General features: G+C 42.2%; 1 protein-coding gene across 1 annotated transcript in view; it reads right to left on the bottom strand.

Moving 5' to 3' along the window:
* Positions 1–20,635, bottom strand: part of CACNG6 (calcium voltage-gated channel auxiliary subunit gamma 6) — a 145,524-nt gene extending 124,889 nt beyond the window's left edge. The window contains exon 1 of the mRNA XM_082273560.1: positions 19,577–20,635. Within this exon, the coding sequence (XP_082129686.1) occupies positions 19,577–20,075 (499 nt within the window). The 5' untranslated portion in view covers positions 20,076–20,635. The remainder of the gene's footprint in view (positions 1–19,576) is intronic.
* Between the last annotated feature and the right edge of the window lie 456 nt (positions 20,636–21,091).

The following is a 21,091-nucleotide window of genomic DNA, read 5'->3' as shown; positions in this document are numbered from 1 at the left end:
GATTTAACCTTTTATACTGCCACAAAGAATACGCACTACAGTTGCCTCCTCCTTGGCTTCAATGTTCTCGTGTACACAGGTGTCGAAGGAGCAGCTAGGGAGAAGGGATATTTAACTGCAAGAGCCATGCTGATGATCTGAGGTCTGTGTTTAGTTTATGGATGTACACAGAGGGGGTGGGGGCAACAACACAGTTTTCCAGGGGGGGGGGAGCAAGTAACAAAGATATACACCTGGAGGAGTAAGAGAATACCTGGATATACACCTGGAGGAGTAAGGGGTGTTAAGAGGATATGTGCTGGGGGGGTGCTTTAGGAGGGGAGAGACCTTGCGATGGGGGGCCGGATTTGGAAATATTCCCCACCACATCTTCTGTGACCACTGCCACCCCATAAGAGATGCAGAGAAAGTGACCCGGGTGTCCACTCTGGCATGCCCAAGTCAGGCAAATTACTAAAGCCAAGTGACAGAATTTGTTCCAGCACTGGGTTCCAGGACTCAGCCTGGATTCATGGGACATCAAGATTTTGTTCAAATTCCAGGAAGGTTCTTCCAAAACCAGGACAGTTAAGGGATTTGTACTAGAAGGGGGAGAGGATTTTTGTGCCTGACCCTCGCCACACCTTATCTTCTAGCAAAAGTCCTCTCTCCTCCCAAAACAACCCCTCAACACATATCCACTTCCTCCCCCTTCCAAGGGTAAGGGTCTTGGCTTGGACCAGAGGAAAGGGCCCCAGGACCAATGGAAAAGGCCCGGGACTGATGAAAAGGTACTAGTTACACCTCTACCTATACCTACCAAACCCTATTAACAATAACATGGTCCAATAACAGTAACTATGCCTTTACCATTATTACATGGTTGTATAGCGTGTACAACTGTTTCTGTAAAAACTATTTTCTTCAGGGATTCAGCACTACCATGGTATATGTTAAGGTTTAATACATTCACAAGCCACTATGGCAAGAACAAACATGGGAAAAAACATAAAACTCCCAGCTTTGAGATGTACCGGGAACTTATATAAAGGAACATAAAACTGTCATAAAAGCATTCACAGATCATAAAACAAGCTGACCGGGCTTACTATAAAATTGTAATGCTCCAGTGCTAAAAAATAACCATTAAATCGAAATGCGTTACACTTTAAGAAAGAACTAGTTATAATACTGTATGACAAGTCACGGCACTGTGAACCGGGGCTAAGACAAGAAGGGAGCACTTTGTAATTCAACAAATAGAACAGTGGCTGTACATTCTGCTCACTGCATTTGCAAAACAAACATGCCATGAAAAATCACTTACACACCCATCATATCGTGTAACATTTCCCAACACTTACCAACATTTGTTCGTCAGTGGGAAATTTTACTTATTCTGATAATTTCTCAAATAAGAGGCAAATAATGGTTCACTATTTTAATGATTCATTGAATTGGAATTTCCCTTAAAAAAAGAGAAGTATGGCCAAAGCTCTTTTGGGGTCATACTTCTCTGGAGGGTCACAGGAGTGCACTTGCTTGAACTCTCCTGTGACCCAGAATCATCACAGAGCTGCTCCAGACTGGAGGGATCCTGATAATATTGCCAGGATCCACCCAGATGCCTCACGGGCAGATGGCTTAGCCTCTTGGGCCACTGTTGAGAGCCTGAGCTAGGTGCTCCCACCTCCTCTCCTGCCTGAAAACAAGAACTGAGCGAATAGTGGCAAGGTAGGTTTATAATCCATGTTGGGTTTATTTTTGCCATCCGTGTCCCATTGGGGAGATTTACCTTCACTTCCTGTCCCATTGCCAAACAGGAAGTGAGAGGAAATCCCTGCAAATTTAGGGGTCCCTCATGTCACCATAACTGTGTCCCCATTGAAAGATTTCCCCTCTATTACTTTTCTGGGGACAACCCAAAATTTGTGATTTTCTTTTGCTTTCACTTTTATGTTGCATGTGTCATCCATGTGTGTTTATGAAGCACTACATTTCTATTAATTCCTTTATTTAAAAAAACAAAAAACAAAAAAAAAACAGCTGGACAGCAGCAAGAATATGACATTCTTTCTATCTAATAGGCTGGGTCACACTGGTTTGATGGGGAAAGTGCTGCGATCCCTGTGCGGGTTCCCGCATCGCACCTGAATCGCAGGCGGTTCACACTGACATCTGCAAACTGCTGAAGGAGTTAACGTAAAGTTAATGACACCCCCAGATCAGTTCGCAGATTACAGTGTGAACTATGAAATGGTACAGGAATCAGATCGCATGGGGGTGAACACCCATGCGATCCGATTCCATTGCGGAACAAAAAAAATGTCCTGTACCATTTTGCTTCTAATGCGATGCAAATTCAGCCATACAAGCAATGCGGTGTGAATCACATGTGTTCACAGCAGTGTAAACCCAGCCTTAAAGGAGACGTAAAGCCAAAGCTTGTTTGTCTGTACTTCTGTGGATTACTGGACTCCTGTGACCCGTTTTCAGCCAACAGCAGGCTGAAGCGGCCAACGTCACAGAGGCGATCCAGGATAGGTGAAGATCACGACCATATAGTTGGGATTCATCCATCAGCCCTGATCGGCACCTAGCTCAGCCTCTCAGTGAGCGGCTGAGAGATTGAGCTAGCCAGTCCCGCCCCCTCCGCCCCCTCCACAGCCCAGCGCTCCAGTGAGAGCTAGTCATGGGGCACTGAGAACTGAGCGATTAGCGGTGCCTGATTGCTCGGTTCTCAGTCTTAGAGTTGGCGGGGGCAGATGCAGCATTGGATCGATGCTGCATCTACCTAGGTAAGTATGATTCTTAAAAAAAAAAAATCCCAAACTTCTCTTTTAACCGGTTCCCGGCGAGCCGCCGCCTTTTTACTGCGGCAATGTGGCTCTGCTGCGCGAATCTATGTAGACCTACGTCGGTCGCATGCAGACAACTAGGGGGCGAGCGCATGCTGCCGGAGGTGCGTTCCCACCCCCACTCGGCAGCGGGGAAGCCGATGCACTAGTCAGGTGGCTCCGATTGCCGCTTGACACCCGCGATCCTTCCCCCCTGAGAGAGAAGAACGGTTAGCTGTTGTAAACACAGCTGACCGTTCTTCTACCTGGAATGATCACAGAGCCCCTGTGATCCTTCTATATAGGATCACAGGTCTCTATGATCATTTCAAAAGCCACGCCCCCCCACAGTTATAGTCACTCCCCTAGGCTCACATTTAACCCCTTGATCACCTATACGGTTAACCCCTTCCCTGCCAGTGTCATTATTACAGTAACAGAGCATTTTTTTTTAGCACTGATTACTGTAGTAATGTCACTGGTCCCCCTAAACGTGTCAATAATGTCAGTTAGGGGTCCGATCTGTCTGTCGCAATGTCGCAGTCTCGCTAAAAATCGCAGATCGCTGTCATTACTAGCAAAAAAAAAAATGACATAAATCTTTCCCATAGTTAGTAGACACGATAACTTTTCCACAAACCAATCAAAATACGCTTATTGCGATTTTTTTTACCAAAAATATGTAGAAGAAAACAAATTGGCTTAAAATGTTAAAAAATTTTGATTTTTAAACTATTTTTTTTTGAGAATGTCATATAGCAGAATGTGAAAAATATATATTTTTTTTCAAAATTGTCGCGCTTTTTCTGTTATAGCGCAAAAAATAAAAATCACACAGTTGATCAAATACCACCAAAAGAAAGCTCTATTTGTGGGAAAAAAGGGGCACAATTTTTATTTGGGTACAGCGTTGCACGACCGCGCAAGTGTCCGTTAAAGTAATGCAGTGCCGAATCGCGAAATATGGCCTGGTCATTAAGGGGGGAAATCTTCCGGTCCAGAAGTGGTTAATGAACAATCCAACTGTTGAGTTACTGTTTTTGTCACCAGGTTTTGTATCTGAATAAATGTCTTGCACATCAGAGCATCATGGCAGTCAGGTGCAACAAAGGCACAACTTCAATGTGATGTCACAGAGTAAAGTCAAAGAATGCGCAATTTTCATTACAATGCAGTTTAAAGAGGAATTGAACTCTGGAAGCTGCACTCCAAAAAAAAAAAAAGGCAGAGGGCAATCGAATAACCCCCCTTATTGCCTGTGGTCTACCTACAGCTGATCTTTGCCCATTACTGACTTACCATGCCTTGTTCTGTACTGTGTCTCTGCATAGATGCGGCCATCTTGGTGGAGGCAGAACTTTGCTTCCTTATGTCACAACCTGCAGCAAGGAGAACAGTGAGCAGCACAGTAGTGACCAAATCTCACTCCACATCTCCTACACTAGCAGTCAGAAGCAGCAGTGACATAGATTCACACTGCAGCATAGGCGTGCGCACAGGGTGTGCCAGGTGTGCCCAGTCACACCCTAATCACCCTGTGCAGCACAGATTCCCCTACTGCCCTGGCTCCCCTCCCCCTTCCTCCTGCAGTTCTACCTTCTTCCCTTCTCTCCTCTCCTGCCAGCTGTTGCTGTGGGTATGTTTTAGGATAAGTGGAGAAAGGGGCTGGTAAATATATTATTTAACAGCCCATTCCCTTTGTGAATGAACATCGTGAGTGATCAGTAGTGTGTGTTTGAGCTTTGGTGTGCACACTCTAATGCAATAGGCTGTGCACACCTATGCACTGCAGATAGAACTAGAACTATCAGGATGTCGGCACAGGAGTTCCTAGGCACCCTCACATACCATAAAGTGCTTTTTTCAGGAGAAATTTGCAACATAAGGTACATTTTTTAGGGTATCACCTAGGTACAAATACCTCTTCTAGATTTTTCCTACAATATATAAAATGTTCACTTTTTGAGTTTTTATTTCCACTTTTAAATGATCACTCTATCACTTTTACTGTTACAGCTAACAGTAACCAACAGACAAAGTTTCAGAACTTCCTAAAACTGATAAAGCCTTGCTGTCCAATCCTACCTCTTGCACATTTCTATTGCCCAGTAAAACTGCTTGTCATAGTAATCAACCAATTGAAAAATGTTCGAGTGGGACTTAAAAGCAAGCTTTGACAATACTTGGAAGTGTCGGAGCTTTGCTTGTTAGAACAGCCTGAGAAACGACAGGAAGGTCATTGTGGGCCGCATCAGCATTAGGGTTGTCCTCAAGGGGCTGGTTGTATCTGTAAGACTGTGCATCTACTTAGATACTCAGGAGTATGTAGTGTACAGAGTGTAGAGTTCACGAGTGCGCAGGGTTGAGGAGTGTATGACATACAATGTGCAGTGTTTATGGGTGCACTATGTACAGAATGCAGAGATATGAAATGGCTTGGCAGGCCAGATTCGGCCCATGGGCCTTGAGTTTGACAACTGTGCTGTAGATGCATGATGACTGTTGCAACATCCTAATAAATACTTTTGCATTTTCATACAGAAACAGGATACTTTTAAGTAATAGGAAAAAAGAGTTGAACAAAGGATAATCGTTTTTCTGCAATGAAAATGACAAACAAACACGAGGCTCTGAAGAAGAGGCTAAGCCTCGAAACGCGTAAGCCTTTTCAGCCTCAGGAGAAGGTGTTTCCTTAATTCTCGATGTTGAATTGGATAATTTCAATTTTTTTTTTATTTACTTACCTTGGTATTAAAGAAAATATACTTACCTTCCTTCCTCTTCCTCCCTCTTCGGCCGCGGCCTGCGCTGTCTCTTCCTGCTTGCATTGACTTCTATCGCTCCCAAGAGTCAATGCGCCAGCACCGGCCCTGCTCGTCACTTACGGTTCAGGCGCGTTATTCCCTGCTGAACAGCTTCTGGGCATGCCCAGAAGCTGTGCAGGGATGACGCGCCTGCTCCGGAAGTGACGAGCAGGGCCAGTGCAGGGCATTCTGGGACTTCGACTTCACCGAAGAGGACACCGAAGAGGACGCTCTGACTTCAGCTGCCCACACCTGAAATGGCAGCCCTGGACAAGACATTTTCAAGGTAAGTATTTCTTCTAAAATGTAAGTGAACCCGGGGACAGTTCAGAGGCTATCATTGCTGAAATGCACTAGCCCTGACAGTCTGGGGGGTATTTTTATTGAAAAAAAAAAAAAAATGGGAGGCCGGAACTCCGCTTTAATAAATCTTTTAAAGGATAATGCACTAGGCCGGTGCTCCCTTGTGTTTGTTTGTCATTTTCAGTGGTCCCAGACTACCCTGGTCTTGTAAGGGGCTGCAAGGCCGAAGCTATCCTGTGTTGCCATGTCGGTAGTTCTCAACAACTGCAAGTTTGTGGTTGAGGTGGATAGAGGATTACACCACTCAGAGTGCAGGGGACAGGTGCTTTTCTGCAATACATGGCCAAAGAGCAGTCAATTGAAGACTCAAAGCCGAACTAAATTTATCCATTAAACAGTTAAAAAAAACAGTTAAATTCCAGGCATGTGCTGGGAATGTAACTGTCACATTTGCTTGTGCTCCCAACCAAACTGTCAAACAATCAAATGACTGGTGTCATAAGTGATCATATGTGCAGCATCATAGCCATTGAAAATCAAACAAAGGCTAAGATGGCAGCTTCCTTGGCTGCGAATGTTAGGGGGGTTTAGTTCTGCTTTAAATGTTTCTACTGGGCTTTAACCTAAGCATTGGCCTCATCATCTCAGAAAGCTGAGATGACTAGCTGATCTAGTCCTTTGCTGTTTGATCTGCAGCTGTTCCTGTATCCTTGCATCTGATCCTGTTAATTCCTGTGTTTGACCCGGCTGGCCCCTGACTTCACTTGATCACTACCTATCCTGACCCTGGCTTGCTCTGGACTTTGCTTCGCCTCCTGATATCTGCCTGATACTGTGTTGCCGACCTCTGCCTGTATCCTGGTTATCCCTTGCCTGCTGTCTGTGTCCGCATCTGCCCGTTTGTTACTGACCCCGCTTATCCGATCACGCGTCCAGTCGCTACTGCTGCTGCCGCTACCACCAACCTGGTATCCACTGTCTGCTGTCCTCAGTTCCAGCTTACCATCTAGCTCTGGTAATGGATCTGCCATTCACCTCTTCACCCAGCGGAGAGATCCCACGGGCACCTGTACCTCACCGCACTCTTGCGGCCACTATCGCAAAATTAGTGGTTCTTGAGTCGGGGCTGTACGAGAGGCCTCCTTCTGCACGTCAGTCTCAGCCACAAGGTACGTGACAGATACACCGTGGTCAGTTTACAGAGGGGATTGTAGAAACTGGCAGGATCAGCCAGGTTTTTTTAGGTGACACAAGGGGCCAAATGACACAGCACAAGCACTGTACTGCATAACATGCAATAAGGGAACAGGATCTGTTTTTTTTTTTTTTTTTTAGGGTAACAAACACTTTAAAGATAAAATAAACAAAGCTTATCACAGATATGAGCAATTCAAACTTGATATGTGATAAGAAAGATGCATCACTAGAGGTTACATTCAGTGAAAACAACATATATCAAAATGATGACTAGACCCAAAATATAGGTGATTGCAGTTTCCCACAAAACATAAAACATTGGTGCAGCACTATGAATAAATAAAAGTGATATCAACAATAAAATCAGATCAAAAAAGTGACCAGTGATCACAAATTAGTATGGGGGTCTTGTTCAATATCTTGAAATTTGAGATTTGCATATATTTTACACTGCCTTTATTTCTGCATTGATTGATTTAACAAAGCAAGGTCCATAAAGACATGGATGAGCAAGTTTAGGGTGGAGGAAATTGAATGGCCTGCACAGTGTCCTGACCTAAACCCCATTGAACACCCTTGGGATGAATTAGAGCGCAGACTGCGAGCCGGGACTTCACATCCACATCGGTGCCTGACCTCACTAATGAGCTTTTGGAAGAATGGTCAAACATTCTCATAGACACATTTCTAAACCTTGTGGACAGCCTTCCCAGAAGAAATTAAGCTGTTATAGTTGCAAAGGGTGGACCAACTCAACATTGAACTCTACGGACTAAGACTGGGATGCCATTAACCTTCCTAGCAGTATTCCCGAGCGTGGCTCGGGGTTAAATTTCTGTGCCAAAAGCGGTAACCCCGAGCCACACTTGGAGTACCGCTAGGAAGATCGCTGGATCCTGGTAGAGGGGTTACTTACCTTGTCACCGGGATCCAGCGATGTATCTCGGCGGTGAGCGGCGGCGGAGCTTCCTCCTGCTCCTCTGTGAGCCCCGTCTTCCGTCTCCTGCAACATGACGTTCGCAGGGGGGTGCAACCGGCGGCAAATTCAAATGTAAAACACACCAAACACACTGATACAATGCAAAATAAAATATAGTCACATTAGTTTGCCCCCCAGTGCCCTTTCCTGCAGTTTTACTGTACTTTATATATATATATATATATATACACGTTTATATGTATATATATATATACACATGTATATATAATTATACATATATATGTATATATATATATATATATATATATATACATGTATCTATCTATCTATCTATCTATCTATCTATCTATCTATCTATCTATCTATCTATCTATCTATCTATCTATCTATCTATCTATCTATCTATCTATCTATCTATCTATCTATCTAGCAAAGGTGTAATAGACAATCTGAACAATTCTAGATAAATCCAAAACACTAACAGCGCTAATGAATAAAGTTTGCTAATATCAGGGTCACTCCCATGTGGGAGGAATCCAATCAAAACAAATTGAAGTTTTCAATCTCAAAACAGTTCCAGTCAGTGACAATCCAAAACGCAGGGAAAGGGTGTGAAGGTTTTGGATTGTCACTGACTGGAACTGTTTTGAGATTGAAAACTTCAATTTGTTTTGATTGGATTCCTCCCACATGGGAGTGACCCTGATATTAGCAAACTTTATTCATTAGCGCTGTTAGTGTTTTGGATTTATCTAGAATTGTTCAGATTGTCTATTACACCTTTGCCATAATTTATTTTTGTATAACAGCAGCTGTGACCTCATAGTTCTTATATGTGTATATAGTCTTATCCCTGAAAAAAACAGAGCGCAGGGTGAGTGATTATTTGCAATTTTTGGGCGGTTTGCACAATCTTTTCACTCCTTTATCATATATATATATATATATGTATATACATACGTGTATGTATGTATATATATATATGTATATATATACACACATATATATATATATATATATATATATATATATATATATATATATATATATATATGTATACATACATACATACATAATTTAACTTATTTATAGTTTTTTATTATATTATAATTTATGATTTTTTGTTTCAAACTTTATCATACCCGAGATGGTATAAAGAAGAACGCACAGTAAAAAAAAAAAAGAAATCATATATAAATAGTTGGTCTGGGCTGCTCATTCTTAAGAATTACATGCAAAATAATGGTACCGCTTTCAGCACCTAAAATCCGAAAGAATCATACCGCCAGGGAGGTTAAAGTTCATGTGCGTGTAATGGCTGGTGTCTCAATACTTTTGGTAATATAGTGTAGCTCCAGTCCCAATGACTCTCAATACTCTTAAATCAAAGTGATCATAAACATCAAATTATTCTGGGCCTGGCTTAGAAGATCAACTAATATTAGCAACAAAATCATTAACAGGTTATGTTTAGAGATTTAAATGACTCGGTGATTTGTAGCTATAGTGAATTTTTTATTTAGACTTATCCTTTCATGGGGAATTCTGACTCACAGTATGTTGTTTTCCAACTAAACAAAAGAGCCAGATTTGTTTTATTATACCGTATTTGTTGTATTTATGAAATTTAGGCTAAATAAAAAATATACATATTATGGATATCTGAAGTTTTGGAAACAACTGTGGTTATTGGTGACATACATACATGTTACATTCCAACCAACATTCCTTATTAGCATAAGCGTGCGCAGGGGGTGTGCCAGGTGTGCCTATGGTGCCCTGTGTGTGGTGCCGATTCCCCCTAGTGCCCAGGCTTTTCCCACTCTTGTTGCCCCCCCCCCCACCTAGCAGTGCTACTCGCTTCCCTCCTCTCCTTACTCCCCCGGCTGCGGCACGGGATATTTCAGGGGGCAAAGGGGCTAGTAAATATGTAATTTGCCGGGTCCTTCCTTTTCTAAATGAACACAGTGAAGACACTGGCTCACTGTGTACATTTATATTTAAAGCATAGTAAACTGTGTTTACTATGCTTCAGTTTGTGAATGAACAGGAAGCCCCTCAGCACAGAGCACTTCCCATTCATTCACTGTCCAGTGCAGCTGAGGCTGCAGAGAAAGACATGTGTGTTTGAGCTTTGGGGTGCGCAACCTAATGCAATAGGCTGTGCACACCTATGCTTATTAGTACATGTTTCACCAAGTTCCTAAGCTAGTTTGAGTCAGAGAGGGGATAAGTGACAGCATTAACCTGTTTATGACCACCCGCCGCAGATATACTGCGGCAGGCAGCGGCTCCCTGGCAAATGTACAGCATACATGTACGGCGCTCGCTCTTGGGAGTCTAGGGGACGAGCGTGCGCCGCTGGCGGTGCGCTCCTGCCCCCGCTCATCAGCGGGGAAGCTGATGCGTGTATCAGGCCGCTCGGATTGCCGCCTGACACCCGCGATCGCTCCCCGCTGAGAGAGAAGGACGGTCAGCTGTTGTAAACACAGCTGATCGTTCTTCTCCCTGGGATGATCACAGAGCCCATGTTATCCTGCTACTGTATATAGGATCACATGTCTCTATGGTCATCTCAGAAGCCACGCCCCCCCACAGTTAGAATCACTCCCCTAGGCTCACATTTAACTCATTGATCACCCACAGGGTTAACCCCTTCCCTGCCAATGGCATTATTACAATAACAGTGCATATTTTTAGCACTGATTACTGTAGTAATGTCACTGGTACCCCCAAAAGTGTCAAAAATGTCAGTCAGGGGTCCGATCTGTCCGCTGCAATGTCACAGTCCTGCAAAAAATCGCAGATCGCCGCCATTACTAGTAAAAAAAAACAAAACAATAAAAACGACATAAATTTTTCCCGTAGTTAGTAGACACAATAACTTTTGCGCAAACCAATCAAGATACGCTTATTGCGATTTTCTTTATCAAAAATATGTAGCAGAAAATAAATTGGCACAAGATGTTAAAACATTTTGATTTTTAATTTTTTTTGGGGGGAATGTCCTATAGCAGAATATGAAAAATATATATTTTTTTTTTTTTCAAAATTGTTGCTCTTTTTTTGTTTATAGCCCTAAAAATCGCACAGGTAATCAAATACCACCCAAAGAAAGCTCTATTTGTGGGGAAAAAAGGACATAAATTTAGTTTGGCTACAGTGTTGCACCTAAGCGCAATTGTCCGTTAAAAATACGCAGTGCCGAATCGCAAAATAGGGCCTGGTCAGGAAGGGGGTAAAATCTTCCGGGGCTGAAGGGGTTAAAAACAACCAACTGGCACTTTTAACCTATAACTATCTATTGGTTGTACAGGAGGATACAATATAGAAGGAATGTTCTAAACCTCATTGGTTCAACTTCTGTACAACCACAGTGCCCATACATGGATCAAAATGTGGCCGGTCCCTGCTGAACCAGCCAAATTTAGATTCATGTGTGGCTGGCTTAAGTAATACACAGGTCTCATTAGGAAAGGGAATTTTGCAGCACTAGATGTAAACACAAACTGAAGGCTGTGTCTATCAGATTGACTTAAAGTATAAAAAAAGGCAAAACTTTTTTTTTTTAGCTTTGGATAGAGCGGAGAGGGATTAGAACCCCTGTCATTTTTTATTGCTGTCTGTGCCCCCGTTAAGGAGATTCAGCCCCTCTATCTGTTTACTATTATCATTGAAAGTGAAAGTGAATGAAAATCCCCAATCTTGAGTTGTCCCCAGAAAAGTAATAGAGGGGAATCTTCCAATGGGTACACTAGTTCTGTGACCTGGGGGTCCCCGAGAAATTCTCCTAATTTGCAGGGGTTTCCTCTCACTTCCTGTTTGGCTATGGGACAGGAAGTGATGGGAAATCTCCGCAATGGGACACAGATGGTGAAAAAAAATGAACAGGGATTATAACCCTCCCTTACTCTATCCAAAATAAAAAAAAAATAAAGTTTTGCCTATAGTTCTACTTTAAGTATGTATCTATGGATCAGGAAAGTGGGTAATTTTGGGCAAAAAGAATTAGTACACTTTGTTTAAAATATACATGAAAATACCTCTTTTTTTTCATAGTGTAAATGTCTTTCTTGCCCTCCTACTACAGAGATAAAAAACAGCCACCACATTTATTGCAAGTATCCTCACACTGACTAAAAGCGCTGGGTAAAACAGAGCATGTCTTGCCAGGTCTATTAGTTTATATGGGCAGTGTGGTCAAACTTTGGTCCCTACTGGAATTTGCAGTCATATTTAGACATACCGTATTTTCCGGCGTATAAGACGACTGGGCGTATAAGACGACCCCCCCCTAATTTTCATCTACTGGTAATACTTATACTTAGGTTACCTTGGAGATATTATACTCGGCGTATAAGACAACCCCCCATTTGGGATTTTTTTGAGGTTCAAAAGTAGTCTTATACGCCAGAAAATACAGTACTTGTGGGGTGGTGGCAGTAAACACACAGTGTCCGGTTGCAGAGAACAGAATGGGTATTAATGCAGAATCCAGCAATTCACAACAAACCCGGTAGGGAGGCACATGACTGAGAACACTCACAGCAATATCAGCAATGTGTAGCAGAGCAGGTCTCAGATGTGCTTACAGCATCTGCGGCCTGGCTGGCCTGAGCCCAAAGGAGAAGGTATCCAGAAGGATGGCGTGTCCCTATCTTTTGCCTACTACTCTGGAACCTCTCCCTGCCGCTTATCATTGTCCCTGTCAGACAGACGACCTATCCCTACACTAGCCATACGTGAAATGTGAGCCAAGCCTGGGAACCAGGGCCTTAAATAGGCTCTGCTACTCAAGATGGCTTCTAGTGTGACATGGAGCAGAAGCATTCAATCGGAAAGCTTCACCAGTGACCCTGGGAACCATAGAGGAGCCATGTTCCTCTTGAATTCCGCTTCCCTTACTATGCCGCTAAAGTAGAGAAAGAAGACTTCACATGCCTACACATGCTCTAACAGGAGAGAGAAAATTAAACTTTGAATATGGAGTTTTTTAGTACAATTTCTATTTTTGTGACCTCAGCTGGGCTTTAGATAAGGTTGGTAATCTTTACTTTCTGGGCTTCCTAAAAGTTAGCGTGTTTGACATTTCTTTTAGACTAAACATACTTTAGTTACAATATACTGTATATACCAATGGGACTATTTACACAAAGCAAATGGGTAGTGGAAAATGCACATGCCATGACTGAATCATGCAACGTATAATCTCTCCTGAACGAAGCTTTTATATTAGTGGTCAAAAAATTGACATACTGTACATTCTAAGAGAACCCAGAATCTGAGGGACATGGTCATTTTTGTGTTGTAAACTTTCTTTTCACAGAAATCTCTAGTGAATGGGAAAATTTTTATTCCATTTTAAGAGAATATTCCAAGCCCAATTCACCATTTGTGTAAATCAAAAAGAAAATTGAATGAAGCATCTTAAAATTAAAGTGATAGTAAACATTCCTTTTTTTTTTTAAAAAAAAAAACCAAACATGCCTGTACTTACCTGCTCTGCGTAATGATTTTGCACAGAGCAGCCCCGATCCTCTTCTTCTGGGATCTCTCGATGGCCCTCCAGACCCCTTCTCTTCATCAGGTGCCCCCAAGAAAAGCCGCTTTTCATGGGGGCACCCATGCAGGCTTGCTCCTGAGTTCTGCTGCTGCATCTATTGACACTGACAGCAGGACTCAGCCCAGCCCCCTTCTCCCTTGTCACAGCTATTGATTGACAGCAGTGGGAGCCAATGGTGCCTGCGGCTATCAGTCTGTCCAATAAGGAGAGTGACAGGGACTGGATCAGGCTCAGGAAAGAAAAAGGGGGAGGGGGGATGCTACAGCACAGAAAGTTTTTCTCCATAATGCATAGAATGCAGTAAGGTGAGAAGCCTTAAGGCTTTACAACCACTTTAACCTGCACCTGAGTACGAAAAATAAAAGTCAAAACTTTTTTTTAACTTTTGGATAGAGTAAGGAAGTATTAGGACCTCGGTTGGGTTTTTTTTTTATTGCTATCTGCGTAGAGGGAAATTGACCCTCTATGATCGTTCTGCTGATTGTTGCCATCCAAAAGAAAAGTGAACAGAAATTAAAAATTCTATGGTTAATGTCATGGAAATAAGACAATGGGACTGGATGTTCTTTGACAACTGTCAAAGAGGACATTTGCTCTTACTTTGGAAAGATTTATTTTCTATTGTGTCTCTGAGACAGGAAGTGTGGGGAATACTCCTCAAAAGACGCAGACAGCAGAAAACCAAGCAAGGGGTGTAACAATTATCTATTCAAAATTTTAACCTCTTGGAGCCGGCCACACACAAATATGTGACCTTTCAGTGGGTGGGCCTTGGCTCCGAGCAGCCACATATTTGCGTGCATTAGTGCACATTTAGCAGTGCTGAGAGTGCGCACCCTGCGGCTACCGGAAAGCTCCCGATCACTGCTTGCAAACGGGAGCTTTCCGATCATGTGATTGCCTTGACAGTCAATCATGGTGGTCACATGATCATAAAACCTTCCAGCATCCTAAACCCCTTAAAGGGCCGAGAGGCGTCGCCTCCAAGGGGCTAAATAGGTTTTGGCTTTAAATACATTTTATACTATGCCATTGTTAAAGCGGTGTTCCAGCCTCCCCCTCCAAAAATGAAAAGTCAGCAGCTAGACATACTGTAGCTGCTGACTTTTTTTTTTTTTTTTATAATATTTTATTGGGTTTTCAGTGTGTAAAATAATCACAGTAGAACGTGAAAACAAAACAAAACAACTGTAACAAAAAAAGGAAGTATAGGACCCAACAGGTCCGTCGGAAACATGTGATAACTGTGGACTGCTGACTTTTAATATTAGGACACTTACCTGTCCTGGAGTCCAGCGATGTCGGCACCGTTGCCAATGTTTCCATCGGCTGGTGGGTACTGCCGCTGCCATTGCCGGTGAGGGAACCCAGCAGTGAAACCTTGCGGCTTCATGGGCAGGTCCCTAATGCGCATGTGCGTAGCGCACTGCGCATTCAGATTGGCTCGGTGGTGGGGGAAGGAGGAGGGGGCCAAACTTCTGAGAGATAGCGCCGCGGCGCCGTCTCCCCAAAGTGAGGAAGGGTACCTGTCAACAACAGGTACCCGTTTCCCCCTCCCCCCCTGAAAGGTGCCAAAAATGGCACCGGTTGGGGATGGGGGGAGGAAGCAAATGAGCGGAAGTTTCACTTTTGGGTGGAACTCCGCTTTAACTTGACTTTCTAACAGACACCTTTGCATCATAAATTGTCAATCTGACTTTCTAACATTAATTTCCTTCAGAATGTATAGGGAGCTAAACACCAACTCCAGTTAGGAAGCCACACATTCTGCCACCTCTCAATTCTCACACCTTGCTACTGGTTTCCAAATGGGATGATTGGCCTTAAAGAAAAGCAAAGGAGATGACATTTCCAGGGTGTAGATGCATGCAGGCCTCTTTTTAGATGCCTAGTTATAAGATCCCTGTGCTATATACCGGTACATGTTTTTCCCTGAAAAATGTGACCATGTTTATTGAATCTACAATATATGTGACCCCCCACTCCTCCTTCCAACATCTGTCTTATACATTTTGTGCTGCCAAAGTGTTTCTCCCATCATCCGATAGTGTCTGTAAAACCTAAGCTTATGAACTCTTATTAACCCCAAGCAGGATGGTAACTTAAGGAATCACTCTAAGTTTGCAGCCAGACAGGTAATCTCACTGTAACCCTGACATAAAATGTATGCTAGGAGTTAAGGCAATTTCATGTTATCATGCACAGCATTTTTAGTGAAGACCTATTCATATTCATAGATAAATTATATTGATAGAAACATAGATATACAAAGGTAAAAAAAAAAAATAAGTTGATGTACTGTCAGGGACGTGTTGACCATAGCACAGCTGAAGTTCCAAAGCAAAGGCAGATGTGCATGTGCAGACAAAGTCCTGCAGGTGCACACCTTGCCGGGCACAGAAGAGCACCTATGCATATGTGCACAAAAATCGCACTCAGATGCGACCGCCTATGCGCATGCCTGCACGTGTTAGCCAATAATGCTGGCGCTAAATGGCCTACCTATATAAGGAGAGCAGCTGCACTTTGATCTGCAGCTTTACCTGTGTTCATGTGCCCTGTATATTGATCCGGCTTATCCTGACCACCCTTGCTTTCCACCTGTCCTGACCTTGGCTTGCCTTAAAGACTTTGTTTATATCTTCTCACCTGCCTGTTATCCTGTTGCCAACCACTGCCTGCATCTTGACCATTCTCTGCCTGATGTTTATGCTTATATCTGATCATCCGTTGCTGACCTGGCTGGTCTGACCCCGAATCCAGTCATCCACCTGTCCTGCTCCGCATAGTGCCTAGTGACACTGGTCCTCCATCTGCTGTGTGCCTGCATCTGCTGTTCCTGCTGCCATCCTCTACTTCAGCTATCTGGTCCAGCTCGGGTGACGCACTTGCCACACACCTCTATGACCAACGGAAGATTTTGCAGGCGCTCTCACCTCACCATGCTCTCGCGGCCACTGTCACAATACCAGTGGCTTTTGAGCCGGGGCTGTACGAGAGGTCTCCATCTACCCGTCAGGCTCTGCCATAAGGAACGTGGCATGTACATATGAGTCCAGGAAGTTTCAGACACTTTGGTAGCTATGCTGTGTGGCATTGGGAACTCCTAATCAGCGCAGCCCACTGTGGTGGGCCTTTTTTAATAATAGCGTGGAATTCCAAGCTATTCCTAACTAAGCTTAACCCATCTCCCAACCCCCTTCTAAATCCCATTCTAACTACCCTAACCCCCAATGTTCATATAGAGATTTCACCAATGTCTTGTTGATGAGCTACAAAGAACTTTATCCAAATGTTATAAAAAGAACTGTTTCCAACATCATAATTTAACTTTAATTTTACAACTGTCAATTTCTAGGGAATGATTAAATCTGTTTGGTTATTATTGGGGCAAACAGTTCTGATTTCAAATATTTTGATAAAAGAAGCAATTCTTTGACAAATACCGCATGAAAGTGTTGCATCTTGTGAATTGGGCCTTCATAGCTCAGGACAGATCTAACCATACACACGGTATACAACGTCATATGTGTCTGATTGCCTCTTTGGCTGCCAGAGCCGCCATTGTAGAGGTACTCAACTCAGCACATTTGAAATTTTGGGTGACATTTGAAACGTGCCAAGCTTGCTTCACTGGTAATCCTTGTACCCCAAGTCACAACTATGTCTTCTTTCCACCACAATTACTGCAATAACCTGTCCCACATAGCATATATAAGGGGAAAAATATAAACAAGTATCCCTATCAACAGAAATATTCAAAATGTATTTTTGATCTATAGACTAAGCTATAGTAAAATGTATCCTATTTCTTTAACAAATCATGACTTAAATGTGTATTTCTATGCAGCAGTCTCTGACAACTAAATAAACTTTAATTCATCTTTAAAAAGAAAATTAAGCTTACTGACCCAATTAATGATGTACTTCAAAGTGGTAGCCCAAGGCAGTCAATGAGCAACACATTACAGTAAGTTTCTGCAGGAAGTGGTTTCAATCATTAGTGACCGAAAAGATTGCCATGTAGTCAAAAATAGGTCGAAGATCTTGATACTTTAATTACAGTTTAAACTTGAGCACTTTTACTGTATTTCATTTGGGATTGGTAGCGCCCAGTCGTTAAAACAACGTGCACACAAAGTACTCCTTAATACTATTCCTATATTCTTCCATATTATGCAGATATTGTGTTTTCCGCACTAAACTCAATTAACTTATCCACAATACAATGATGTAAACGATAACATGAATTTCACCTATTTACACAGAAAACAGAGCAACATTTGGGCTCCATCTTACCCTTAAATATAAGCATTTACTGAATTTGCTATTTCTTATGTTGTGAAAAAAAGTTGCACAGTTTTGGTAAAATCATCTGGCTAGTAAAATCTCTAAGGTCACATGATTTTTGACTGGCACTGCACAAGACAGGATATCTATTTCAAGTTATTTAGGTATGCAATTGCGTAATCTCCCTGATACTTTTTCTGATCTTTACTAACACTTAACTTTCGAGGACAAGTATTTAGGAGTCTACTGCCTACTTTCAGGTCTATTCACTCACTTGGGCCTAGAAGAAGGGGGATAGACCCCAGAAGCTTGTCCTAAAAAAATAACTGTTAGTGCAAATAAGAAAAATGTATGATGGACAGTACTGAACTGTGCTGGTGCAACTCTGCTAATATAGCTACAAAGTTATTTAGGAAAGGCTTATTAATTACGAACATTCCATGAAACCTACTACATCAACAGCGTCATTAGACTTTAATCGCATTTAGAAAAACTATTCAGATCAGAGGGGTGAAACTTTTTGTTTGATATTTCATCAGGGTAACTAAGTGTTCAGAATAAAGTAGATCACAGCCATTTTCAGGTTTTGTTTTTAAAAAGCTAAGTCAAGGTGATGTAGCTAGTCACTAACACATAACAACCAATCATTTTGGATTGGCCTGGTTGCTTTAAACTCACAAATACTGAAATCCGATTGGTTGCTCAAAGCTCAAATGATTATCGTTTATATTTCTGTTGCATTAAACTTAATTTGGCAATATACAAACAAACTATTTAATCTGGTCTATAATTCTGTAGAAAAGGCCTACAAAATTCTAAAATCCTGATAAACTATCTAAACCATCCTTATTTCCTAGAAAAATAAGTATTCCAAGCGTTTGCGTTCAAAATAACATGACTAGCCCATTTGTGTTACCAACTTACCAGCATACAAATGTCACCAACAGATAATGCTGAAATATGTACAAAGTTTTGAAAATGAACTGTGCTGTTGACCCTTCAATTAATCTAAAATTGATACACCTTAAGTAAGCTTTTAATGGAAATATATATATATATATATATATATATATATATATATATATATATATATGTTTATTTTTATATCTAGTACCTTAATCTTTCGTATTTTCAGAAATCGAATATTTGAAGGGAAAAAAAAGAAATGTGTTACATTGATAACATCTACTGTTTTTCTCAATCTAAAATACATCCTTAAAAGCATATAAAAATTCTTCATTAGACATTAAACATGACAAATAAACCAAAGCTGATAAGCTGCATTTTAACAACCAATAGGTACAAGGTACAGAAGTCTACTGCTTAATTAATTCTATTTCATGGACAATCACCTTTAACAGTTACTTCTTCGTGTATTGTCTTTTTTGGCCTCAGGCATTTAGGATGTTACATGTTCCTGCTAGATGTCAGGCTGGACACTAATGCTAGAAATAAATCATGTTTTTTTTCAATATAACCCAGAAACTAGAAAACCATTCATTAGGGAACAAACTGAATCTTAAAGCCTTTTTTGTGATTGTCCCTGCAGCTCTATGGATGTCCTGTATATACGAAGCACTCAGTTCTGAACTTTGCTATGCCCTAGAGCAAGTTGTGTTCAGTGGCAGCATTACAAGCACAACATAAAACAGAAGCACTATACCTCCAGGCAGCTCCGCGGGGCCACAGGTGGTTCGGTATTCATCCACATCTCCAATCCACAATTTTTTGTAGCAGAATTTCCATAGCCCGAAATGGGCTGCCTCGCAGGTCATGCTGTTGTTCTGTTTATACGTGTTCACCTCCACCCAGAACTCTGTCCCAACGGCTAGCACAGAAAGTGTCACCCCCACCAGGGACACAAAAAAGGCCAGCTTGATTTTGCCCTCTTGTGCATCAGACAAACCTTTTCCACGCTGTCCTCTACCTCTTCCAGAAAAGCGCTGATCCTCCTCTTGCATGAAAAAATTAGGCCACATCATTTGGACAGAGAGGCTTCTTCCTTTAGCTACGAGAATTGATGTAAATAGCCCTTTTGCTTGACACCCTCTTCTTCTTCTTCCTTTCTGTGATCTTCCTTGTCTTTTTTCTTCAGAATTTAGGTCGCTGAAAGGCAATCTGCTGTAAGTTTCACAGGCTAGAGAGAAACGCAGCAGGGACATCAGCGTGCTCTCCCCCTTTCTGCTTTCTCTCTCCCCCTCTTGCTGTTACACACAGACGCACACACATGGCCTGGAAATAATCTCTGCACCTGTTACATTCATCAGATCTCCCAGGCAGAGCTGTTATTTTAAGGTTCCCTTAAAGGCACTTGCTTTATGCACAGGCGACAGAGATCAGAATGAGGGTAAGACAAAATGAAGTTAACTTATCCCAGTTCAGCTCGTGATAATATGTTCACCTGCCCTGGCTCTCGCTGTATCTTCTTCGTCGCTGTGCTGTGTGTTTGGATGCCACGCTATCTATCATGGATTTTTATTATGCTCTGATGCTTTGATTCCAGCTTCCTTCCACACAGCCCATACTTAGCACAAATCCCAGAGCCACTTACGCATTGCTGTCACTCTTTCTGTCGCTTCTTCAAGGCTCAGTCAGGCCTAATTTAGTTCACGTTTCCATTCTGTTTTGGCCTGACTATTGATCTACATTCGTAGGCACTAACATCTAGGCGTTAGCGAGGAAGCAGCGATGTACAAAAAACACCCAGCTTCCAAAGAAATGCAAGCAATATCTTGGCTCATTGCTTCCAAGATGTCTCTGGGCAAATTATTTATTGATTGGAAGGAAGGACATGTAGAATGCTTTATGAAGAACTGTGTATGTTTTTTTTTTTTTTTTTCTTCTTGCAGGAGGAATTCTGCAGGGAAAACCTGTGCCTGCAAGTAGAAAGAAATAGCTTTCAGTGTGTGGTTAGGAGCGTATGTACTCTGACAAACTGGCTAGGCAGCCCAGAAATGCACTGTCAGAAACAAAACCGCCTCCAGCTCAACCCAGTCTGCTTACAGAGAGATGCAAAGCAGAATAATTGGGGATGTTTGCAAATCCTGCAGACTTTTCTATATAGCCTTTTTGCACAGATAACCAAATGTATTGCTATGCTGATTCTATAACAAGATTATTAATCAAAATAAACACCAGTTCTTGTTGAAGCCACACGCCATGGTTACTATGACAGATG

Source organism: Pelophylax lessonae (genome assembly GCF_965119305.1).
Source record: "Pelophylax lessonae genome assembly, chromosome: 12".
NCBI classification, from domain to species: domain Eukaryota; kingdom Metazoa; phylum Chordata; class Amphibia; order Anura; family Ranidae; genus Pelophylax; species Pelophylax lessonae.
The sequence above is the reverse complement of the archived record's forward strand: the minus strand, read 5'-3'. Positions and strand labels throughout refer to the sequence as shown.